This window comes from Triturus cristatus, chromosome 4_1 (assembly GCF_964204655.1).
Source record: "Triturus cristatus chromosome 4_1, aTriCri1.1, whole genome shotgun sequence".
NCBI lineage: Eukaryota > Metazoa > Chordata > Amphibia > Caudata > Salamandridae > Triturus > Triturus cristatus.
Genome location: NC_140585.1, coordinates 733,681,546 through 733,708,295, shown reverse-complemented (window position 1 = coordinate 733,708,295; position 26,750 = coordinate 733,681,546). Strand labels below are relative to the sequence as shown.

The window sequence follows — 26,750 nt, the reverse complement described above, 5'->3', positions numbered from 1 at the left end:
CTGCTGGACTGCTGCTCTGCTGTGCCGACCTGCTGCCCTCTTGCTTGAGTGAGAAGGACTGTGCCTGCATCTCTGGAACCCAGAGATGAAAGTGGCTCCAAGGGCTAGCTGGACCCCAGTCCCGGACTATTGAAAGTGGGCTTAAGGTGCTCTCCCAGCCTCTGTGAATCCAGCGGAATGGACCTTCTCCTCTGCTGTGCAACGCAAACCCTAGCAGAACCGATGTATCTCCACTGCTGTGTGAATTGGACCCGTCGCAAAGACCTGCATCACTGCTGCAGTCCATCAGAATTGCCACTTGGTGACACGCCCTATCCCATGTCGACGACAGTCTTGATGACAACGACCGACTCTGCATTGCAGCCTTGCAGCTCTTAGGATTCGACGCATCACCTCGATGGCGTGCTGAATTTTTGATGCAGGACCTCATATCGCAAGCCCTGTTGACTGGATTGTGGATGACAATGCCCTCGCTTCATCTCTAAACTGACACATTGCTTAGGCTGTGAGACACATCTTTGACGCTGATCCTTGCAACGGACTCCAAATACCAGGTCTAACTTGGTCCCTGTAGCTGGCCCACGCTCCATTGTGGTCAGCCTGAACTTGTGTCTTTGTCTCGATCAGAAGCAACTAGATATCCAAAGCAGGTGCTTTATACTTTTCTGTGCTATTTTCACTAAAACCTTTACAAATTCATAACTCTGGTTCTACTGATTGGATGTTTGTCTATCTGGTCTTGTGTTATTTATTAACTTCTACTCTAGTTTTCTAATTTGGGGTGGAATGCTTTTTGTGTGGTGTTTCTCACTTCATTACTGTATGAAGTGTTGCAAAAATACTTTTCACATTGCCTCAAAGTTAAGCCTGGCTGCTCTGTGCCAGTTGGGTTGAGCATAAGTTAATTTAGGGTTGGCTTGTGCCTCACCCTGGCAAGGTTTGTGGTTCCTACTTGAGCAGGGTTCACACCCCAGTCAACCAACAACCCAATTTCTTACTTATGGTCATTGTGATTGCAATGTCAAACTTGCATCAAGATTGCCTTCCAATTATCTAACAGCTCCTGCCATTGAACCGAACGGATGGTTTTTATATTTGAATAACACTTTAGGTAGAAGTACATCAGAGTCTGATTTGTAAAAAGTATGAGAGGCAATTCACAACTTCCTTACACAAAACATTACACAGTCAGTGTAAGGACTAACTCCATGGGCTTCCCCATATTGCTAGTTCCCAAAAAAGGAACAGGAAAGAAGATTTATATCAATGTTAACCTGTCTTGCCTTCCAAAGAAAGCTGCACACTGCACCTTGCATGCAGCACAATATCAATCAATCTCTACAACTAGGTGATGTTATCACCTCTTCAAATTACTCATGGAGCAGGACACAGGCATAGTAGAGCCAGGTTGTGCAAAACATTGGCCACTGGAAAGAAGTTCAGATAGAAGGCAAAGTATTGTGCATGTATGCCTACTTGCAAGTATGCTTGTAGCCCTAGCAGGTGAGCCTGACAGCCTGGTTCTACTGGAATCAGCCATCCCTTAGCAGTTCCTGAAATGGAACAAGCAGGGTTCTGCACCCAACATCATCTACCACTCTCCTAATGCACACACAACCCTGGTCAGACACATCCATGGTCAGGCAGCTATTCAACAGGCTCATTGGAGAAGCCACAGGGTCAGTATAGGTTCTTTGGTCCTGGGATCAGAGAGAGCCATGGCTTGTCTCTAAGCAACATGATGTTGGCATGTGCCTCAAACCCTGGAGTCCATATTTTCTCAGAACCATAAACTCCCAAGGGAAATATGTAAATAGTATGTCATTATCTCTCCACCCCAACCTCCCGCCGCCCCCGCCAACGGGCTCTGCATCAGATTGATTAGTGAGAGGGATTCGGAAAGCTTTTCTCTGCCTTCTTAAATACAGTTAACTACTGGGATTGGATAGCTCCGAGTTTGAAAGCCATAAGCAAAATACGTTACTTTTAATTACAAAATTGCTATGAAACTGGGGAATTCGCTTCATGTTAGTTTTCTGAAAGCCCAATCTGTCAAGGGGATTTCCAACGGCTGGTGGGTAGTTACTACTATCCTAGCAGGTGCAGTGGCACCGGAGCTCCAGTATTAAAAGTACACTTCAGTGGAATTATGGCTGTCTTGAACTATCCTCCAAGGAAGCAGAGGGCCATTTTCTTTTCTTGCAGTATGGCCCATGAAATCCCTACTAAGCCACTACTAGAAGTTGATTTTTAGCGTTATAAGGCTTTGTTGAACTATAGAATCTGTTGCACATGTTGTTTCTGGCAGGCAGAAAGAAATAATCGGATTGATTGGGCTTCTCAGGTATTATGTTGTATTGCTTTAAGATCCTGTCGCTCACTCCCTCACTGGATAATCATTGCTAACAAGTGAGCACATCCCGCTGGGGCTGCAGTAGGTGAGACTGGAGCGGTTTAGCATCTGTAAGTCAGCACTCACATAATCCAGTGACCTCCGGCTCACTCCTGTCTCTGGAAAGAATAAAGCTCCCAATGACTTTGGACGAAGTTTGCAACAGCACATAATGAAATATATTGAATATGGTTTAAAATACAGAATTCTTAGAACTGTTGGACAGCTTCCTCTGTGAGAGTTTTCTCTTCCAAGACGAATTTCTCAATAGCCTGAGCCCAGCGGAGGCTGACATCATGTTACTGTGCAGGCCAACCAATGGCACTGGAGGACCGCATGCCATGTGAATTAAACCGGCTAAGAAGACCTTTAGCAGCTCCCAAAAGGTGACTGTGGAACTCAATATAGGGGCAACTCGTAAACACTACGGCCCGGATTTACAAAGCACTTGCATTGCCATTGCGTCATGCAAGGCGGCGCAAGTCAATCAAGGGCTTCAATGAAATTTACCAAATCATGCAAAGCCACCTTTCGTGGCTCTGGGTGGCTAAGTATATCTGCAGTAATGCAAGACAGCGCAAGTCGCTGCCTTGCGGTACTCTGACCAGGGAAGGCGTTCCATGGTTGGAGCATGGGTGTTCCCACACATCTACTAAGGTATTTTGGCATATTCCCAGATTTACTAAGACTGGTAAACTTAGACATGCGTCAAAAATTTCCGAGGTGAGGCTTAACAAGGAGAAATATGTTTATGTGCTGGATTCTGCAGCACGTGTCGAAAGAAGAAAATGCCTCTAAGGATTGTTTTTGTGGAGGCAGGGCTACTTTCCTGCACAAAAACAATCCTGGCTGCACGCAGGCCCCCCTTCCACATGGCACAAGGGTGCCTGTGCTGGCGCTGTGCTGCCCTCAGTAGATATGGCACATTCCTGCCCACTCCCTTTGACACCACGCAGCGCAGCAAGTTGTCTTTCTACGTTGCGCTGCATGACTTGTTAGTAAATCTGACTCTCCGTTGCTTGTTTGGATTTTCTGATCCTTGAGAATACCTGGCTGCAAGATGTTCAACAGAGAAAGTGAATTTGTTTAATTGTTGGCTATTTTAGCACCAGCGCTGTAACAATGCCACAGTAAGCCTTGCACTAGGCTTTGACTAGTGCACTTGGCATCATCAAAGATTCATCTTCCACCACTGTTCATCAGTAGCACCCCAAAAGTGGAGCCAGTCTGCCATGTGGCAGGAGGCTCCCTCAATAACCTCAGGTGGCACAGACTTCTGTCAGACGGTCTTGGTTAGCTCGGCTGGCTCATGCCTTAGCGCGCTGGCACTGCTGAGATGGCCTGCCTTTTTAAAACAGAGGCAGCAAAAGGCACATGTGCGCCAGGAGGAAGACGCCAGTTTATGCGACTAAAGTACTGTGAACAGGAATGCTGAAGGCTGGACCACCTGATTTTTATATGTGGGGAATAAAGCTATCCAAAGGTTCAAAGCCCATTGGGCTTCAAGGTTCATTGAGTTAGGCAGTCCAGAAAAGCCTCAAAGTAAGTCAGGTGTTCGTCTTCAGATGTCCATTGATTTATGTGCATCTCTATTACGTATTTCACTGGCCCTAGACCTTTTATTCTAAAAAAATAATGCACATTATTCCTACAATTCTCGTGGCCTGAACTCCAGTCCTCAAAAAACATCAATAGTTAAATGAATAAATGCCCTTCACTGTGTGGGTTGGATTACAGGAGAACTGTAGACCCAGAGAAGGTGGAAACCAGATTCCTTTTTCCTTTCATGTTTGCACAGAATTAAATGTCTTGGGCCACAACTTTGTAAGTCTGTGGGAGGCTAAAGCAGTTCTTAACCAGTTGCTGTTAGGAAGGTCCACTGGGTCCATCCTAGAGAATGGTAGTCAGTTGTAGTTGATATTTTAAGGAAATCCATAAAATAGCCCTTCGCGTTGGAGATGAGGGTTTGTGAATTTCTGTTTTATGGGTCAATGAATGTAGGTAGATTTAAAAAGTCCATGAGGCAAACAAAACCTTTTGTAATGAGTCTTCATCTTGACTCTCTCATATTAGTGGAAAAATACTTTTCTGGGTGGAGGAAACGATGTATCTGTATATCCTGTGGTAGGCGTACGTTCAAAAGGGAACAATATGGAAGCCACATGAAGAGACCCACTCAGCATTATCAGTCCATACCACAGCTTCCATTTTCAGCTACATTATTTGAACAAGATTTTTGCCATCCAATTGTAGGCGTCCCCTTAACATAATATAATTTGATGGATAATATTCAAGTTGCAATTGGGCTATGGAAAAGCATCAAATCAGCAGCGAAATTCACACTGAATTAAGTCTTTCTGAATCAGAGTATGTTAAATCTGTTTGCAACCTCTGATATCACCAGCACCCCAATTCACATATAAAACTTCACGTTCATCAATGTCACTGTGTGCAGTGAGTACAGTTCAAACAATCTCGCATCCTCCCTTTTTTTGTCAGCTTCTTGGATCATGCCCCGGTGGAAGCTTCATTGCTTTTCATTCCTGCCTACTTTTTTTTAATGCTTATTTGAATCTTATTGGCATCCTCTTGCACAACTGTGTTCTAGATCAAAGTTATCAATTCTTTAAAATGTACGTCACTTGGGCTTTGCCTCCACCCAGAGCAGTGGCGTCGCAAGAGCTTTTGCCGCCCGGGGTGAACCCTCCCTTAGTTTGCCACCCAGTGCAGGTAAGAGCTGGAGAAGGGGGTGTGCTGGTGACAAACGATGATGAGCGGGGGGTGATAACGCTCGCAGCCGCTCCCAAAATATGATGCCCTGGGTAGACTGCCCCCCAGCTACGCCACTGATCCAGAGGAGTACTACTCTCTCACCTCATGCTATTAGCTATTTGGTGTACCTTTAAGAAAGTGCGTTCATTGCGGACTTTTTTACCTCTGATACGTACACTCAATCACCATGCTGTTTGTCACATTGACATCTTTAGCACACATATCAATTTTACTAAGAAAGCAATCCATTATTGATCAGCATTGGTAAAGCTAAGATGTTAGGCTTTAATGTGACATGCAACATTTCCACAGGAAATGTAAGTAAACAACATTTGTGAATGCCTGTGGGACATTAAAGCCTGATTAGGTTTGCCAGTGGGATTATTTTAAAACACGAAGTGGCTCAGGCTAAATCTAAAGCAAAAGGTATACTTACCTCCTACAATTTTTTGTTCATCTAGAGTTTGGACTTGTGGCCTGACGAGCTGGGAATTTTAAATGTTGTTGCAAAGATAAATGACAATCTGGATTCAAACTGAATTCCAGAAAATATACTTAGCATTTTTACAAGAACATATTGTAAAATTCATAATCCCTTTCTCCATTGTCAATTATTTGTGTTTCCCCCACCATATTACTTTGGTAAAGTATTTTAGTCTCTCAAAATTTACTTTGAAATAGCATTGATCTTAGTCTTAAAAAAACGCCTCAGTCCCAACAAATTAAAAAATCTGCATTTAAACTAATTTGATATATGTATGTATGTATATCTGTACTACAAAACTAGCTAAAAGGGAGCAGAGCACTGTACTGGGTCTAAGACAAGCATAAAGTCATCCACTGATAGCTGAGGTAGCTGGTTTTAGAACATGCACTGTGATGTAGGATGCTTTAAAAAGGTGCATCCTTAACTCTTTCCTAATTCGGAGCCGAAATGGAACAATCCTGATGGATACAAGGATGTTGTTCTGGATCTTGAGTGCACATTTGGAAAAGGCCTGCTGCCTTGGTTTTTTTCTCCACACATCTTAGTCTGCATTATGATGGTGTCTTAATTGCTTATGTGCCAAAAATCAACAGAGATGGTAAGTGTGTTTTCATGAAAATCTATGTTACTGGTTGTGATGGCTTTGTAAATGATACAGATGGTGTGATCAGGATTGGGGTAATTTGATCACATTTCTTCAGGCCCTAGATAAAACTTGTTGCAGTGTATAGGATGCCCTTAAGGGGTGCCAATGTGAAGTCTGGGAGCAGGGTGTTACCACATACAGGTATGAAAATATAAGGGCTTGAACGACAGCTCTGAACACAATTTCTGGAAAAAAATGTTTCACTTTCTTGAGAGAAGAGCGTGTGTAACAGGCAGTTGTGTTTTTTGGCAATGTGCTCCTTGAGGTTGAGGTTGGTGACCATGGAGAATCCAGTTGACATTTTGTCTTTCAATGAAAGTTGTGGTTCTAAGCCATCACGGTCCATGTCATTGAGCCAGGTTTGTATTATTTCTTGTTTGTTGTTCTTGCCAAATAACAGGAATTCCAGATAGGGGTGAGCGTCAGGTAGGCACCAGACATCCAGATCTGGATGATATGCATGCAGTGCTTTAAGTGCTGATTGCCTGGAGAAGATAAGACTTTCAAGTAGAGATGTGTATCATCACCGTATTGGTGAATTCTGTTATCCACCTAGTGGCTCCATATAGAGATTGAAGATAACATAGGACAGTATGGATCCCACAGGCGATAGGGATCCTTTGGGACCTGGAAGTGCCCATGGAAACAACCTGGTGTCAGTTGGAAAGATAGGAGAAGAACCAGTGATGGCACTTTCTAGTGAATACCATTTGAGACTCAAGGGGTAATACAAGGATGGGATGGTCCACTGGGTCCCCTGTGATAGCCTTGCAGGAGATGGCTATCATTAATAAGATCATGAAGTTGAATTTAGGCTACCTTTTGAATGATCTTGCTGATAAATGACAGGTGAGGGATGGGCTGGTAGTTGGCAAGATCATCCGGGTTTACTATAGGTTTCTTTAGTAGATGACAAGTCTGACCTATCTTGACAAATTCTGGGAAGAATCTAGAGATATTGACAATGGAGAGTAAGGGTGAGAGAGCATCCCCAGTGTGAGCTTTATTGAAGCAAGGGTGAAACATCATCTCTGTAGGCTGAGATAATTACAAAATTCAGGAAATATGAACAGGTACCCCCTCCTCTTTGATTTCCCCCTGACTCTCTGTAGGCAATCTAAGGCATTTTAAAGCACTAGCATTTGCCCTTATATATGTATATGGCAAATGTCTCTTCATTCTTTGGTTCAGGTGAATGCTTTCATTATTCGCCAGACCGCTCTCACCACTCTTATGATCAGTGTATTTTTAGAATACCACTTTCAAAGTTCCAAGAGTAGGCATGCAACCTTTGCCGCTCCTTGCCTAATGGCTGCACAGAATCCAGTCATAATCAGCACTGGGTGCAAAACAAAATCTATCTTTCCACGTCGCATGTGTTCAAGCAAAAATACTGATTAAGACAATATCACGGAAAATGACAACTGTGTAAAAATATGCACCCTGTTCTTGTGTAGAAAAATAATACTGGGAACAAGTAAAGTTGAATCATCCAGCACCGTTAAAAGTGTGCTTGTTAGGTAGATAATGGTAGAGTGAATAAACATAGTGATTTTGAGATAAATAATTACTTATATTTCTAACAAAGTTGTCGTGAAAATGAAACATGAAAACTTAGCATTTCTTGCAGCGTGACTTGACAGCATATCTCAGTACAAAAACGTTATTATACATGTTAGAGCTTTGATATTTTTTTGTGTAGATGCCTAATATTATGTAGATTCTAGATTTATTAAAATGATTTTGGTCAAACGATTTAAAAATATTTTACATGTTGCTACTTTGAGAATGAAGTAGTGTGTCATAATCACAGTTGCATGTTTATGTATATTAATCACTGAGAAACATTAAAGAATGCTTATGTATGATATATTTGAGTAATTTTATTATGTTTTGTTTTTTAACATAGACTAGGGGTTTTACAATAAATGAAGTATGAGTTTAAAAGATGTTTGAATTAAGTTTCCTCTTTAGGCTGTGTCTTTTCATTGCCTGATGTAAGGTATTTTGACATGCTTTCAAATGTTACTTATTTGTTCTAATCATGCCACATTCCTTAAAGGACAACTCAGACACTTTCTTTTAATTCTCCTTTGTGAGGCTTTCATGAGAACCTAACTTTGACCATGCCTATGGACAAGTAACAATGTTAAAGTATTTTTGTCTTCAAACCTGTGGTGATGCAATGTACTGTTCTTCTCTTGATTCGTATGGGAAAATATCCTGGAGTATCAATGTGTACCTGCTAAACTGAAGAGTGATCACATGGAATCACTCCATCATGGACTGACAGCAACATCATGATGACAAATATAGAACTATAAAGTCTACTGGGCTTAAGAGGAGTCAGCCATTCTTATTGAGCCATTATTCTTGAGCCACTCTTTCCTGATTTTGCTCACATCTGTTTTGGCTTTCTGAAGACTTTTTCATGCATCTCAGTTAGGCCTAGTAGGACACTTTGTCAGTTTTACAAGTACATGGATCTGTCCTAAAGTTGCCTTCCCTTTCCACATCGACTTTTGACACACATTTGCCTTTGTGACACTGTGGGTTAGTTTCCTAGAAACACCGACCTTGCTTACACTAATCAACTTCGCAAGACCATTATCACATTGCCTTGGCAATTATGTACAAGGCCTAGATGCATGTTGTGCAAATGTGTTTATTTTCGCCAATATGGCGACACAGCTATCTGTAGCATACAAACAATGGCAGCCTGATCACAATCTCAGCCCAAAGTAAGGATGCCATTTTCTATAAATAAATATCTGTTTCCGAGCATAGTCAAAGGAGACACTTCTGCTAACTTCGAGGGGTCCCTACATGTTGAAGCTTTTACCCAGCGGCTGACTACATCTCCGTGAGGGGTTTCCAGCTCGTGACCAAGACAGGTCTACATTCTTACCCTTCAGGTAATAGGGTTGGATCATCCAGTAAGAGGATTCTTGGTAAAACATACACATACACCCTAGGCACGTAGGTTAGGGTCTGCATAGTAGGAGTACCCCGGATTATTATATTGTTATATATGCTTGCAAATAGACATTGTTTCGGGACAATGGTGGAATTGTTTGCTTTGTTTACTGCTCTGACGCTTATTATAACTTTCATCTGCTTCTGTCCATTGATCATTGCAGCACATATATTCTATACAAGAATAATTTCAGTTGAATAAATATTGAAAATGTCCCTCTGTGAATTCTTTGTATATTTCTCTGAGCAAAAGAGAGCACAAGTGCATGAGCGAAAAGTTCTAGGTCTGTCACCATGGTTCCTGAGGGAACAGGGTTGCCATGTTCAGTGGTTGCCAGAACTGTTTGCTCCCTGTTTAGGTTTAGGGAGGCTTCTGGTGGTACTGTGAGCCAGCTAGTCTAAGGAACCACATACCCTGCGAGGGTGCACAGAATCGGTCTGTCGCCATCTCAAAGTTTATGTTGTCCACAAATGTGCAGTTTCTATGACTAGTGAAAACTACACAATAACTCTTTGGCAATGCTCTTGAGAACTGTGGCTGTTGCTATCGTTCCATCACTTCCTTAACACTATCCTGCCTGTCGAACTATCTTGTCCTTCCCATTCCCTAAAGCTAATGAACTTATCTGCTGGACTGTTCGGAGCTGTGTGGTGAGATTCCAGACCTGATTGTTTCGATTAATGCTCCATTTCCCTTTGTCAATACTTATGGATATTTCTCTAGAGGACTCTAACTTGAATCCTGTGTCACTACTGAGAGAATTTTATTGAACCATCCTTTACCTTCGAAATCATCCTTTACATTCTTTGATTTGTGTGACTAAATGTTTAGATTTTTGCTGCATGCATGAGTATGCACGACGGATTTGCTAAATATGTTACTTACTTGTGTTAATTTTCAATCTATGATATAATAATCTATTTTGCCTACCTGGCTTCTTGTAATGTTTTTTAGGATGCAGGGAACGATTAGGAGCAGCTGCACCAGTTTCTGTTGTGGTCAGCCAATCAGCCAACCACTTTTGGTCAGCGGACCTGAAGCCGCAGATTGGGTAAAAAAGCTCCCTCATCCGAAAGGATTTCTAGGTCATCTGTATCTTGCAAATTCAGTCAGCAGTTGGTCCACGAGCCTGAGTTCACGGGCCCTCTGTGGACTAATGCTCCACATATCTCTAACTTTGGAACACTTTCAATCCCACCCGAAATATTTTTAAATGCTAATTTTCTTAAACCTACTGAACATATTTTCACCAAAACAAGTGTATGCACTTCCCTGAGTAAAGTTCTACTTTCAATTTATATTTGGAGTAATACTGTTCAGCTAATATTTCTCGAGAGGAAAGCAACTTTGGAGTTAAAATAGGAAATTTGTTAGTTTGACAATTACTTTTCAGTTCCTTCAGACCTCTTTTTTTAAATTCCTGTAGTATGTTGATGCTCTACATTAAGGCAAGAAAACACTTTTTATTCCCTTCCGTAACCCATGCGCTATTTTCATGTCTCTCTTTACGCTGGAACGGTTTATTTAGCTGCCTCCTTTCTTCCACCACCCCACCTTTATCCGACTAATCACCATAACTGTTTCATTTAGCTTGGTCAAAAAGACAGAAACACCCATGGTTCTCCCTTCCACTTCTAAGCTCTTACACAATAAACTGCACTCCATAGTACAGTGTCCATAAAGCTCCAACCACTCTATCTTTATTTCACTCTTTCATTCTGTTTTTCATCCCTGCTTTCTCCCTTTGTCACTCTTTTCCTATCGTTCCCTTCCTCCCTTTTCTGTTTTCCTCTCTTTTGTTGTGGGTGAAACTTCCATGATGAAAAATAAGTCCTGGTCCCCAAAAATGGGCTGGGGTGCACATCACCTGCAACCACCGACACAAATTAAGCACTGATCCAGAGCTATCTGTTCCAAGGAGCTTACCTTTCAAACTCAGGCCTGCAAAGAGAAAGAGAGCTTTTGCTTATTTGCCTTTGAAGAATTGAACTCCCTTTCTAAGGTTTCCAGAAGATAGTGGGTTTATGTTGTGCTTCAGTATCTTTTGTTTCACAGTCACTACAAAAGGTCTCTGCAAAGGTTTATTCATTTTACAACAGCTCTTACATACATATTAATACATGATAGCTTCAGACATATTAATACATGAGTTTTCATGCATTTTTCTCTTAAACTTTCTTTTTTACATTTCTTCTCTGTTTGTGGTAAGTGGTCTGGCATACCACTGTTCCAAAAGCAACCATGAAAACAATATCATTTTATTGCAATGTCGAGCAAGCATTTCATTAGGAGGGAAGTCGTTACGAGTTATTTATGGGTGCGTATGTACAGGTTAAACTACTCAAGTGTTTGGCCTCAGGACGTGTTTCAACAGTTCCCACTGATAGGAACAATATGTTTCATAAATGCGTAGAGTATTCTTCCATGTGGGACGCTTGGCAAGTCTAAATGGCTTATGAGGAAATGCAATAACTTCCGCACCGAGGAATGGTGGAATTGCATCAATGATTAGCCCTAGGAACAGGGTGTGCTGTAGACCTGCGTCCAGGCAGGCAATAATTAATAGAAACTCCAAATTAAAAGGTCCTCCAAAGACACTTTAAATATTAAAAAAAGCATAGTTTACTTGTCGCTAAGCAAGGGGAAAGAGCAACACTTTAGGTCTTTTTTTTACTTACTGTACTTCTGCAATACGAAAATAAACAAAAAAGGCTGTTATGCACCATAGTAGGGGCGTAACAACTGGCCTTTGCAGCCCTTCTGATGCTATGGGAGCCCACTCCTCAGGGTGTCCCCAAGCCATCCAGGGGGCCTTCCAGCCCAAATTCAATGAATCAATGTGACACTCAGGAGCCTCAATGATGCCCCCCGGGCATCATTGACACTCATAGCCTTTAGCTTCCATTGTGCTGAGAGCTACTTAGCTGTACTATAAGACCAGTCAGGCAATATAAATAACAAATATGATTGTAGGAGTATCATACCCAAATGTTGTTAGTCTCCCCATACCCTAAATTGATTAATTTAAAAAAGAATTGGGATGGGTTAGACCAGGAGCTTGAGATCAGAAATAGCCAGACTTCCATGACATTGTACGAAGTAATAACCTTAAATCTTAAACCAACTGTGATACAGTAAAAAGTCATGGTTTTACCAAAGCCTTTCAGTTGTGTCACCAAAAGCTGCTGGCAAGATGTAGAATGAAGCTTCACCACTGGAGTTACTGTGCTGCCTTTCTGTCACTGGCTTCTTTCAGATTTTCATTTTTTATCTGCTTTGGATCTTAAAATGTGTCAGCACAGCAAGGCAGGATGCTGAGGCTGGTGAGGGTTCCATGACGCCATGTACACCACATATGAGATTCTGCTGAAGCCCTCAATTTTTGCACCAAAAGCTCTGACTGGAGTAAGTCATAGATCCTAGACACCAAGGCCTTTCAGTGTAAGAGTTAGGGGGAGGCTTTCATCCTCTCCCACTGTTTTCTTTTGGATTTTAACAGATAATAAAGTGAGGGAAGGAATGCTTGAATTAACCTCAGCCACTATCATTCACTTAGACCACATTCAAGCCCATCCTTTTTCCACTCTAGACCGAGACCAGCCATTTGCAAATCAGCCAAGGTCCAGTTCAAATAGTAACAGCTCAACAAGGAAGCACTGAACATACATCTTGTCATGGTCATTGAAATTAAGACATCTACTGCAATAAGCAACAACATGTTGAAAGAAATACATGAATTGATCTCAGTCACAGAGAATTGCTCAGGGCTGCATTCCTGCCAATTGTTTTTCATCCACTAAGCCACTCTAGGGAAACCTTTGAATTTTGTCAGTTTTTTTGGAGCCTAGGATTCTCCAGTGGGACAAACCCAAGAGCTTAAGCTAGGCAGGGCTTCATAAGGTTTGAATACTGAGTGTTGCCGTCATGGAGAAGACTCACACTTCACCACCAAATGATTTTAGTGGGCTAAACCAAGAAATGTTGCCTGCTTATGTTGCATCTTTGTCAGATAATCTGAGCACCTTGTGCCAGTCCAATGTTTGTTAGATGTCGAAGCTGCTTGATCTGGCCAGTCCTCAGACTCATAAACTCCAAGGTATAACTAGCAGGATACCAGGTCACAGACAGCAGTGCAAGGCGAGGCAAGCTGAAACACTCACTTCAGCCAGTGCACAACCATAGTAGAGTCCTCTCGCCATCTTGGATTTTATCAAGGTTCCTCTTTTTGTCCCTTATGCCCTTGGGACCATAGAAGACTAGTTGATGTGACCCTTGCAAATCACTTCCAGCTTCTGGGTAGAAGTGAAAGTAGACAGCATGTCCCTCCTCTTCTCATCTTCTCCATTTCCTTGTTGGTTCTGAGGTACTGATGGTGGAAGTCTCATGAAATAATAGTGGCTCAGCAATGTCTGGTGAAGAGCCCTCACTACTTGCAGCAGTGACCGATTTGGGGTAAAATTATTACCACAATTCTGGGAGTCTTCCAAAAGGCAGGACCCAAATGGCACTCAGTGGATATCTGTAATCCCACCCAGGTGTTGTCCTAGCATAATGAGGAAACTCAATTTTTCCCTCTCCTAAAAAGCAACTAAGGCTAGTTCTAGGCTCCAGCATCTCTTGTTAGATCAGGAGTCAGCCTGGTGGGGAGACGAGCATCATCAAAGATAAGCTTCATATTAAAGCACTATTTACTATAAATACTTCTCCAGGAGTTCCTTTTAGCCCTCTGTTGTGCACTCCTGTTATACCTGTTCACTCCCATACCCTTATATTACCCTTATATGTTATTGTAACTAGGGGTGAATATACATTAATCATCCTTCCCTTCCTCTGCCTAAAGATCTTTATAGCAGGTCAATTGCTCCCACAGACCTATGTTCTCTGATAGGAGCCAATTCACACCTATGTTTTGCTCAGCAAATCTAATTAGTCAGCTCATAGAAAATATGATGTTTAACCTAAGCAGTCTAAATTAGCGAGATAGAACATTGAATCTTGCCACCAAAGAGGCATTCTAACACCTACTTTTTCTATATTATGCATCTATGCCCTGTGGTTTCCAAGACCAACTAATCAGTGTCTTGAGCTAAAGTTAAAGATACGTTGATCAACATGTCAAAATGTTTTACTTTGACATTTGCTGACTGCATCATTAAGCTACATAATTGATGTCCACAATGGCCATTCTAAAGCCATGATTTTAAATTGCTTTTGCAGGTGCGGTAACTATGAGCTACAGCTCACAGATTACAAGTTCCTTTTATGCCACTGGTGCAAACTCTGTCCCATATTACTTTAACATTGCCTAACCAAATTTGGTGCAGCTTGATCAGCTGTGCCAATTTTGTTTAGCCAAGCACTGACCATGTTTAGGGGTTGAGAGCATATGCTCTGGGAGATGTGTAGTAGGCTCTCAGGGCCTGAAGTTCAAAAAAGGTTTAGCAAACCTAGTCCTTAAATCAAGACATTCTGGGGGAATCAATGTGAATAGGCAAATATTAAATTAATAGGATTAGGTGGTCAAAAATATATGATTTTCAATATGCTCATTGTCTGTTTAAATGTATATTGCTCCTGTGAGCATCCAATCTGATTGTAGAATTCCAACTGAGTAGAAGATCTGAGACTGAAGGACTCTACAAACAGAACTATCCTGAATGATTATGGTGATGCTTTCAAGATACTTGGGGCTGATGTACTATTCCCATGTGAAAACCAGTGATGTGCAATTTGCACTCTGGTTGGTTTATAAATGGGACTGCAATGTACAATGCAGCCTTTGCATTTATAAGTTGAATTGCAAATTGTCCATTTGTAGGAGGTTACGAAAATACTTAATAACATTATATTGGTATTTAGCACCAATACTTCGCGCTCATGGGTGCAGTGACCCAGTACTAAATATATAACTCAATACCATGGCAAGAAGAGTGAACAGCAAACTTGTATCTCAAACAACCACTACAAAATGGTTATTGACCAGGTAGTGTGTGAAATGTCAGTAAATAATGCTAAGAATATCCCAGCAATGAATAAATTACTTAACTGAAAAGGAAAGTTGTGGGCTACAAATCAAAAGGAATGCAGCATGAGCCATTTTAGAGGTGGGCTACTGCCCAATATCACCATCTCTGAAGGGCCATCAGTGTGGAGATTGGAACATGCAGAAGTTCCACTATAATAACAGTGTGCATAAAACACTTTCTTTTTTAAATTGACAGCTGGTCATGCATGCTTCATAGAAACTTTCTCTTTATGACCAACCTACCCAACCCTTAGCCTTGTGTGTTTAGGCAGTTGGTGGGAACCTTCCTGTCTCACTTCTCTGTATTTACTTCACCTCCCCTGTTCAAGCTTCCTTCTTGTCTTTACTCCCCACTCTCTCCACATCTCTATTTGCCTGACTCCCTCTTTCTATCTCGGCTCCCTCTTCTTCCCCTATGTCTGCCTATGACTTATTACCTCAGTGTTGTTCAGCATCACAGGCTTGAATTAGCCATAAATGTGTAATAATTTCAAGATTGTTCCAAACAGCATATCCCAGTGCTTGTCTTGTCCTGGGCCCTAAACATCCTTCAGATGGCACTTACCAGTCATTACCCAATGGATCTTTTTGTGTAAAATGTGAGGTGATGGGAGCTAGTACGTAGCCAACCACATATAATTAACAGTGTAACCCATTTGTTCACATATTAGAGAACAGGAATTAGTAAATAAAGATAATACATTTTATTACAAGTTAGCAGTCAAGTTCATGTAAATCAATCTCAATACCATGCTGTTAAGGTATAGAATAACAACTGCATATCCAAAACTCCTGAAGACGTTCAGGAGCATCAGTATGAGACAAACAAGAAGTTCAGTCACAGCAATACAAAGAGTTAACAGCAGAATCTATAAAGACCTCAAATCTAGAATCTGAAAGCTATTAAAGGCATTTCAATCTAAAAAAGTCTCAAAGTTTCAGGGAAATACGAAAAAGATAAAAAGTTGCAGTATTTAAGAAGATCGGTCTTCTAGGGATAGGGAATAGGTGTTAGCCTAAGTCACACTCAGCAAAATATTCGAAAGGGTAAGCATAGAGGTCAGGAACCTCTCAACGTCCAAAGGAAAAGTGGCCAACATCAACCTGTGAGAACACTAGCTAATACCACACAAATCTTTGGGTAACACCCATTGATCACACCACCTGGTTTTGACATTGTCAATTTTATTCTCAGATTGTTAGCTGCAACATTAGCATACTCTCCCAGGCCACTCCTGAGAATGACATCATCCTTCGGTACCTGCAACTCATCACAACATTACTGAATAGAGATTGTCAATTAACGCTCTAGCTCTCCATGTTCTTTGTCAAGGTCTGCTTCTCAGGTTCTCTATTGCTAGTAAGGAGTTACATCTATTCTCAGAAAAACAAGCCATGTGATCGTACCTGCAAGGAAAAGGTTACGCAAGCAGAAATGGAAAAACAGTAGTTATGCAGAAAGAAATACAGGCCTAGTTAAGTCAGGTTAAGCATCTTACTTGATGTTGCACATTAATACATGTTGTTTGTGCACATACAACTATAAATGAATGACACATGTAAGTACATAAATTCAGCTGTAGATTCATATTGCACTTTAAGTAAATGTAAAGTAACTTTGAAAGCATGAATACAAATGTAACTAAGAGCTACATTATAAATATCATTGCAAAAGATTAGTGCAAGCGTTTTAACAAATGTCTTTCGTTTCGAATGTCACTACATTTTAATAGTCGTGGAGATGGTTTATCAAATCTCTAAAGCTGTTTTTTGCTGCAATAAAAGTTAAGGCACAAAATGTATATCATTCCTCGTTCTAATGTGAATGCACTGCAGTACTGAATTCAGGTGCAAAATATTACATAAATACAATTAGGACACAAAGTATTGAGTGCCAAGTGCTCATATATATTGTGCATTTGTGACGTGTAAGGGTGGAGCCAAAATAACGCAGCTCCAAAGCTATGGATACCCAACTTGATGAAGTTTATACACATGTGTATTCCACGCATGTACAAACATATGGCATAATGGAGCTTTTATTAAATTACCTTTGCATGATGCAGACATCCACCTTGGAGCAGTAAAAAAAAAAAAGTAAAACATCACTTCTTAAGAAAAAAGGGGTCCGGCAGCAAATTGAAGCTGTTGGGTCCTCCAAAAATATGTAAGAAAAGAACCTGACAGTGGTAGGGGGCAACAGAGAACCTGGTGGAGGGGGAAATCAATGGTGGATGTGAGATCATGGAGCAACAGGGAGGGAGGTGCACGGAGCAGCGGGAGATAGTGGGTTGATGGAGTAATTGGAGGAGTTTGGGAGGGTGAGGGTTGAAAAAATAAAATAGAAAAAGCCAGAAGGAAGGAATGGAGTACTCAACAGAGGAGCAGGGTGGAGATGACATGAAGGACACAGAGAACCTGTGGATGGAGGGGTGGGGATTTGAGGGAGGAAGCAGCACATGAGAGGGAGAGAGCAAGAAAACACATGCATTTCTAAAGTTCCAAAAGCATAAGAAAAAAGTAGTTATCTGAATATGAGCAGTGGAAGAATGCAGGTCATCCAATCAAAAGTAGGGAAGATACATTTCAGGGGAGGGGCAAACACAAGAAGAAGGAAAACAATTGAATAAGAAGCAATAAAATGAGAGTGACAAGAAAACCAACTAATTGTAATCATTGGGATGACCCAATCCCCACTGTACGTATTGGTAATGTCCTCAGTAGGCCTTTTGACAAATGACAGCTAAAAGCTGTCTCTACATGAGCTATAAAAAGCACCATATGCATACCCCTAATAACATTAAATAAACATGGCCCTGCCTTAAAGACAGCATTCTAGATCTTAATGTTGTGCAAGGAAAACAGCCCATGTGGTCCAAAAGTTAGTAGTAGGTGGTTGGCTGTGGAGAATGCATGGGCTCCCAGGCAAAGGGTGTGGAATAACATTTGCTATTATGAAATCATACATGGCCCATTCCACCTAGGTGTAGAATAGTGATACAATTTGAGTAAAGAGACGGATTCTCTCCTCATATACCATATTTTGCTTTTTAGTAACTCGACACCAACATAGATGTCAGTGAGTGCCTAATTTCTTAGTCATGTGGTAGGAGCCATTCACCTCAAGACTTCAGAATTCAACGCAATGCAGATCAATAATTACAACTATACGTTTTACTTGCTGGTGGTTCTTTGGTGGTTTCAGTGTGGGCGCAAGGTCCTAGCCATTACATAGTACCATCATCATTGAGATGCTCAATGATAGTTCAGTTAAAGTGGACAAGAAGGGATTAATTTTGTAATATGAGCTGACAGTCTGCTCATTGAGTGTAAGCTAGACACTTTTTTTCTTTTCATTTTTCATAAACATTACTTCCCGCACCTCCCTTCCCCCACCCCCACCCCACTTAGGCATTACATTTCATTATATATACATAGCTCAGGAATTGAAATATCACATATATTCCATAAATCAGATATGTTACACTATCAGATATGAGATTCATCTTACGCAGTTGGTTTTGTTAAAGTTAGAGATTATCTTATATAATCAAGACATTTCCTAGTATATTTTATTATTTATATAGTAGGGGCCTCCAAGCATTTAATCAGCACTTCGCTTGCTTTTGCATCCACTGCCGCAGGGGCTCCCATATTTCCAACCCCTTTTTTCTCTTGTTTCGTCCCTTCCTTCTATATATTGCAACCTCTAGGCTACATGAAGCCAGCAGTCGTGCCCGCCATTGTTGGAATACTTGCGGATTCAGGTCTAATCAAGCGGAGGCCATGCATATTCTAAATAGACACTTTTTTCTAAGTGATTTTAATTTAACTCAGTCAAACATGATTTTCATTGTGACCCCTGCAAACATTCTCTAAATAAGGTACATTGAGGTACATTGAGCTACATGACTGGTGCATTCCATTTATTCTATCTGGATTAAGCTGTTTGATTAATGTAATGTTAGAGATCAGCATTTATGTCATACCTCATTTTAGATAATTTAACTCACATTCAACAAGGCATGGTAGCATGTCATCTGTTCAAAATTAATTTGACAATAATGTTTGTATTAAGTCAATGACAGTCGTCCAAGGAGAGAATATGTGAAGTGTGATGATATTTATTGAAAACAATTTTGGGTAACAATATTCTAATGAGTATAATACCAGTGCACCAACACTAGATAATTCTGGTACAGCCTCCTCCTGGTAGCAACTACGTAACTGTGCCAGCATTCAGACCCGAACACATTCCATTAAAACATTGTAGGTACATTGACATAGTAACATTCTGGTCAAGAATCAAATCTCTGATTATATCAAATTCATCTTTACCTAACACAATGCAACACAGAAACAAATATAAGAAAAGAAACAAACTTAAAAGAAATACATATACACCCAGATTTGTATACTGAGATGGAAAAAACAAGGTATTACTTAAGTGTTGATGCAAATCTTTTCACAATAGTGGGTTCTTCCACTGATAGGTAGAGTGTCAACTTCCATTGTTAAATGAAAGGCTCCCTCCCCTTTGCTACTCAGTTCTGTATTCTCACCTATCTCATGCTCCTTAAACAAATGGAACATGCTCTGCACACCCACATCACGCAAAACCCTGCATCCCTCCTCACATCCACAGTTTCTTGGTTTCTGAAGACTGAAAATAACCTCTCCAACCCAATTTGGATTTTTGAAGATACACATAATCTTTGCATTTCCACCTATTTGATACACTTCTTCTTCTCAGTATATCTTCTCAGATAGTGTTACTGGTAGTTTTCAGTATTTCTTGTCAGCAGTGAAGTGGTATCAAGATTCTTCACACACTCACACCACCTTAGCTACAGCAATAATATTTCACATGCCCTTGCCTTGCAACATAAAACATTCAACATCATTAAGTGGGTGTTAGAAATCCATGGGGTGGGTGCACAGCATCTCCTTCATAGTAATAAGCACCATCTCCACTCTGAGCTCATGTTTTAGTCATGCAAATAATGCACTCAAACAAACCGTTGGCTTGTGGCGCATACAAAGCTGTTCTCTGATGCAACACCACAACAAGCTCTGAGCAATCCTCACAACTAATCAGAGACTAATTGTGACCTATTATTAGTAATGATATTCTGGAACACCCCTTCCAATGCATATTCTTCCTTCATGAGATCGACAGCAACCTGCATGGTGACAGTGCCCATCCTCTTCACTGCCAACCATTTTGGATTGTAAACCATCAACACCATCAACACCAACAAAAATCTATTACTGATCCAGATCAGATCAAATGTCTCCATAACCTTTAGGACCAATTGTCTATACTGAGGCACCACAACAAGTGACAGAGGTGCCTCCAGGACGAAATTAGTCATGTGACATTAATGGCACGTATTTTAGCTGCTTCTCTACCAAGGCATCTATTCTTTGCAACTAACACACTTCCCTTACATTAGTGTGGTAAATAAAATAAATATTACCTGACTGAATTTCATGCGGAATCTTAAATTAAAGTAAAATAGCTCAAAATAACAAGAGGCAGAATCCGTGGTATAAGAGGTTTTCTAATGGGCTTTATTCCATTCAAAATGGCCGACTCGAGTGGCGGCCTTCAGGTTCCGTCACCACGAGGGTTCAGGAAGTGAAGTACAATAATTTATTAACAGACATGTATTTTTATAATAAGTACATTACAATGAAACGAATGTAGAAGGCGTAACATTTGATAAGAAAAATGACGTGACAGTGACATAATCGAAACTAGGCGTAATAAAGAATAAAAGAAACATAATTGGTTAGAATTATCAGACATAGGTGGATCTATAAGATAATACTTGGCATAGATGCGCGCGCAGCAGCATGACGTGTAATTGACGTGTAACTAGGGGGTGAAGGGGACTTGACATTTAGCTCTACATGTGGAGACGAGAAGTCTGGGGTTATGTCAACCTAATCCCAAATCATATCTAACATCCTATGTTTAAAGAACTATGTTATCCACAAGGAAGAGACTCTCGGACAGAATCTATTCTATACTGACTGTGTGCGTGTACAAGCGTCTAAGTGTCTATATGAGATGCGAGGGGCAGAAAACTTTCCATGGCAACAGGGCTATGAATCACTTGCAGGAGGACGGAAAGGCTGAGTCCTTTGCTTGTGAGCTAAAGGAAATGTTTACCTAAATCACTGGACAGGAATGCATCGGCTGAAGAGCAAAATAGATAATTCGAAGGTGAAATACAACTTCTTGGCAGACAAGCGAAAACTGGCCGAGGCAGGCACCGTTAGCTGCACAGGGAGTAGGACAAAGTTCATGGATACAGATGCGAGCTCAAGCTGAAGCTGTCAGAGACAGAGAGCAGGGAAAGGCTTTGAGGACAGAATCGGGCCTACTCGCCTGAACTGTAAAAATGGAGTAACTTAGCCATATAAAGTCGGTGGCCTTTCATACCTAGGAATCGAATATCCAGCCCATTGATGGCGGATCTGACAGAGAACATGTTGACGGTAGACACACATATGTTTGCGTCTTAGAAACTGGAACTGGAGGGAACATACATGTACTTGTAACATGCATATAGAACCGTTGGGGTCCAAGATAGGGGACATAACTGACCAGGAAAATCCACATTTCCACATTCCCTCCTTGTCCCCTTCTTGCCCTTCAAGAGATATCAATCTTCATCATTCCATCGATTTGCTCATGGAGCATCATTTCTTCTTCTTTCTTCTTCCGGGATCTTGAGCCAAAACCTTGATGTGGAATACACGATGTGGCACACAGACCACAAATCGCTGGTCCACATTGCAGGCATAGACAACAACTGAAGAGCATAAGAAGGCCAATACCTAGGAAGGATAGAACTCTCCATCCCCAGGCTGATATCACACTCCAAAACCACCCGGACCACGTCCAAGCGTTTGGATTCTCGTGTATCTGGCTTACAATCTTATGAAGGCGTGTTATAGCTTTATATACAGATGGCGAATTTTCTGGTATGAATATGCAGCAGCTGGATCCGATGACCCTGCAAGCTCCGCCCCTATCGGCCAGGATGACGTCAAGGACAAGACGATTCTGGAGAACAACAATTCTCATCACTGATTGTTCCTCTGTCAGATTGCCTAGGGCGGCTATAGTCTCGTTTACTACGGCTTCAAGAGTCTTGGTGAGTCTGCGTATCAGCTTACTATTTGATATTGTACCTATATAGGGAAAGATACCTTTATTGAAATCTACATACTTGTCCCATGATGTCTCAGTATAATCGACAACTGGGAGATCTCTTTGCTCTCTATTGTGTACTAAATGAACATTTCGATAATAATCAGGGGGAGCTAGGAAAACAGGTGGCAGAAGGAATGCTATGTAACAGGTACCATCCCAATCTAGAGGCAGACGCATATATGCCGTCTGACCACATATAAAGTAAGAATGGCGAGAAGCTCTAAATGAAGATTTGCCTTGATCACTATATTCTACTGTAGTAACGCATTGGCTATGGCCCATATGTATGGAACCAACTTTTCTCACACATAATTCACCCTTAACTGGAAATACTGACATAGTGGGCAAAATTAGTTCAACTTCGGATTTGACATTCAAAATCATAAGATTAGGCGTAAAATTACCTAATTTATACACTTCATTTTCTAAATCAGTTCCTGTTCTACTGGGGTGACCCTCCTTATTAGGGTGACAGACTTTGAATAAAACTAGATTCAGATTTCCCCATATCCAATGTTGTTGATAAACTGCTGTGTCTGGGTCTATGGAATTTAATAAACTAAACCATGCTCCACAGGAGCCATTGCGTGTAAATGGATGTGGAAAGAAAGGCAGAACTCCTTTGTTATTCTGATAGGGAGGGAGTCGGCCACACACCCAACAATTGGTGGCATTACTAGTCTGATGGGAATGATGTAACATACTAATGAATGTGTTATTGCGCAGCGCAAGTCTATAGGACAACTCATGTGGCGGTAGGTCACTAAAAGAATGTTCATCAGTTATATTGAAAACACGTTTAGAAACAGGATGATATATGTGCAAAATCATACTCGTCATAATTACTAAAATACTCAATAAAAACAAAATTACTAATGTCACAATACAGTGGTTACGCAGTAATTTACAATAAGCATGTCGTTTCATTATGATTCTGGACTCTACATGATTCAGACCTAAAGGGTACATGTCGGGACAGATTCAACCGCTTCACCTTGGAGAGGACTTAAACAATCAAATCGTCCGACAGTTTAGATCTGGACCTGAGTTTCTGTTTATAGCACTGAGAGTCATTCAGTTCAACAAAAGGAAGTTTTGAATCAGTCTGTGAGGGAGTGCAGGGCACAGTGTCTATATCTGAAGGTAGTCCATGAAATTTTTTTACGTGACTGGAATGAATCCACCCTTTTCGTCCCTCGATCTTCACGGCTGTTCTTGTGGTCAACAGGACCAACTTGGGTGCTTTCCACCTGGGCTCCAATTGACTCTTCCTGTCGAAATTTCTCACAAAGACAAGATTACCCGGAACAACGTCATGGGGTTTCGCCTCAGTGTTGTCGGGAAAGGCTGCAGCTACCTGTGAACGAGAAGATTGTAGTGCAGACATCAAGGAAGCCAGGTAATCTGTCAGCATATTACAGTCAACATCAGTTATTTTACGGGGTATAGGCGTCCCCCACATATTCGGTGGTCTACCAAAGATCACCTCATACGGGGATAGCCCTGTTCTAGAGTGTGCTACCATTCTCATGTAAAAGAGTGCAACTGGTAATGCTACTATCCAGTCGACACCTTTCTCTCTACATATTTTGGACAGTCTGATTTTCAGTGTCTGGTTATGTCTTTCTACGAGACCTGCTGCCTCGGGGTGTCGGACACAGTGGAATTTCCACTGATATCCCAACAAGAGTGAGACATGTTTCATTAATTCGGATGAGAAAGGCTGACCGTTATCTGAATATACAACACGTGGTAAACCGTACCGTGGGAAGAATTCTCGAACTAGCTGCTTGGCAGTAGTCGAGGCAGTGTAATCTGATACGGGATACGCCTCTGTCCAACGGGAGAGAGCGCAGACAACTACGAGGACATATTTGAATCCTCGACAACGTTCCATCTGAATATAATCCATCTGGAGGACTTCAAAAGGATGGTCAGGAGGCTGAAATCCACCCTGCTCTACGGGAACACTCTTTCCTGGATTAAACTGACAACATATCATACAGGTACGAACTTTTTGTTTAGCTGCTGCTCGTAAATGTTTGTTGAACCAAATGTGCTGAATGCTGTCTAGCATAGCCTTCTCTCCTAAATGTGCTGGACTGTGAACTGTAGCTATAATGGCTTGAACCATGGAATCAGGGAGAAACCATACAGATTTCTCCTTCGTCATCCATCCTTGATCTGTCTGGATCCCTCCTAGTTCAGTCCACTTCTTTATTTCTTCTGCTGTAGCATGTGTCTGTATGTCAATTACGTCAAGTGCGGGATCCTTAATTGTCATACACTGTGTTGGTGTCTGAACTATTGGCTTTGTCATGTCTAATGTGCGATTCTGAGCAGTCTGTTTAGCTGTTCTGTCAGCTAAGTCATTGCCTTGAGAAATGGTATCAGTAACCTTCGTGTGTGCTTTACATTTCATAATTGATATAGCAGTGGGTAGATGTATTGCGTCTAACAAGGCATGAATGAGGGGTCCGTGCTGAATGTGGGCACCATGGGACGTTAAATAACCTCTCTCTCGCCATAGTACGCCGAAGTCGTGTACAACTCCGAATGCATAACGTGAGTCAGTGTATACATTAACTTTCTTATTTGTGGCTTGAATACAGGCTTGTGTTAGAGCAATAAGTTCTGCTGCTTGGGCTGACAAAGTATCTATACAATTTGTCTCAATAACTTCAGTGTCTGTTGTGACTGCATACGCGGCCACTAAATCTCCTGTACTTGCTCTCATGCATGATCCGTCTACATACAACGTCAGGTCTGGATCTAACAATGGAACGTCTGTCAAGTCTTGTCTAGGTTTCGTCTTTATTTCAATGATTTCAACACAATCATGAGCTAGTGGGTCTGTTCCAATTACAGGTAATAGTGTAGCAGGATTCAATGTATTACACCGTCGGATCTCTATGTGTGGTTGAAACAATGTCAGTTCATAACCGGTAAGTCTTGCTATGGTCAAGTGTTGTGTTTGTGTTCGGTTCACAAGAATCTCTACTGCATGTGGTACTTGTACTGTCAATGGGTGTCCTAATACTATGGCATCGCTTTGTCTGATTGCTAAAGCTGTCGCTGCCACTGATTTCAGGCATGCAGGCAAAGCCTGAGCTACGGGATCTAATGTACTGGAAAAATAAGCACATGGCTTGCGTGATCCTGCTTGATCCTGAGTGAGTACTGACAAGGCAGTACCTTCGCGTTCTGTAACAAAGAGTGTAAAATGTTTGCTATAACATGGTGTTGCTAAAACAGGTGCTTGACATAAAGCTTCCTTTAGGCTTTCAAAAGCTTGTGTATGTTCCTGAGTCCAAGGGAGAACAGTCGATGTGGCTGCCTCCTGTGTGGTTAACTGAATGAGTGGTTTTGCTAGAAATGCGTACTGAGGGATCCACTGCCTACAATATGAAGTGAGGCCTATGAAAGCCCGCACCTCCTTTTGTGTCTGGGGTATTGACATGTTAGCAATTAACTGGATGCGATCTGGTGTAAGCTGCCTTCCCTCCTTGGACAGCGAGTGACCAAGATAAATAACTCGCTGAACACAGAATTGCAGCTTAGAAGGGGACACCTTGTGCCCCTTGTCGGCTAGGAAATGTAAAACTGTCAGAGAAGCTTTTTCACATTCTGGCTCGCTTCTCGCGGTGATCAGCAGATCATCGACATATTGAAGCAGTGCAGTATTGACTGGCATGTGTATACTGTCAAGTTCTCGTTTCAGTGCTTGGCTGTAGATGCTGGGGCTTTCTGTGAATCCTTGGGGAGCGCGTGAGAATTTAAAGCTGCGCCCATTTAAACTGAATCCGAACAAGTATTGGCTTTCCGGATCTATTGGGACGCTGAAAAAGGCATTCTTGAGATCAATTACAGTAAAGAATGTTGCTTCGGAATCAATTGCTGTCAATAATGATGATATATCAGGGACCACAGGGAATTGTGGTACAATACACTTGTTTAGTTCACGCAAATCAATAACCAATCGGTATACTGGCGGAGCAGTAGGATCAGTTCGTTTAAGAATCGGAATTATCGGTGAATTACATACATTGGAGTCTGTTTCTACAACTACTCCCTGGGCAATTAACTCATCAATGATTTTCGACAAAGCCACTACAGCATCATGCGGTAACTTGTATTGTCGCATTCGTGGTAGTACCACTCCTGCTTTCAATGTAACTCGATAGGGTGTAATGTTCATGCAGCCAACATCCGTAGGGCCTTGT

The 26,750-nt window shown here is 41.4% G+C and overlaps 1 protein-coding gene across 3 annotated transcripts in view; it reads left to right on the top strand.

Annotated features, from left to right (window-relative positions):
- The window catches only part of IGF1 (insulin like growth factor 1), a 422,585-nt gene that overhangs the window by 144,619 nt on the left and 251,216 nt on the right, over nt 1–26,750 (top strand). The window contains exon 3 of one of the 3 annotated variants that reach the window (XM_085653234.1): nt 10,229–10,325. The exons of the other annotated variants lie outside the window; for them this stretch is intronic. Coding sequence (XP_085509360.1) covers nt 10,230–10,325 — 96 coding nt within the window. The 5' untranslated portion in view covers nt 10,229. The remainder of the gene's footprint in view (nt 1–10,228; nt 10,326–26,750) is intronic. 3 annotated transcript variants of the gene reach the window in all.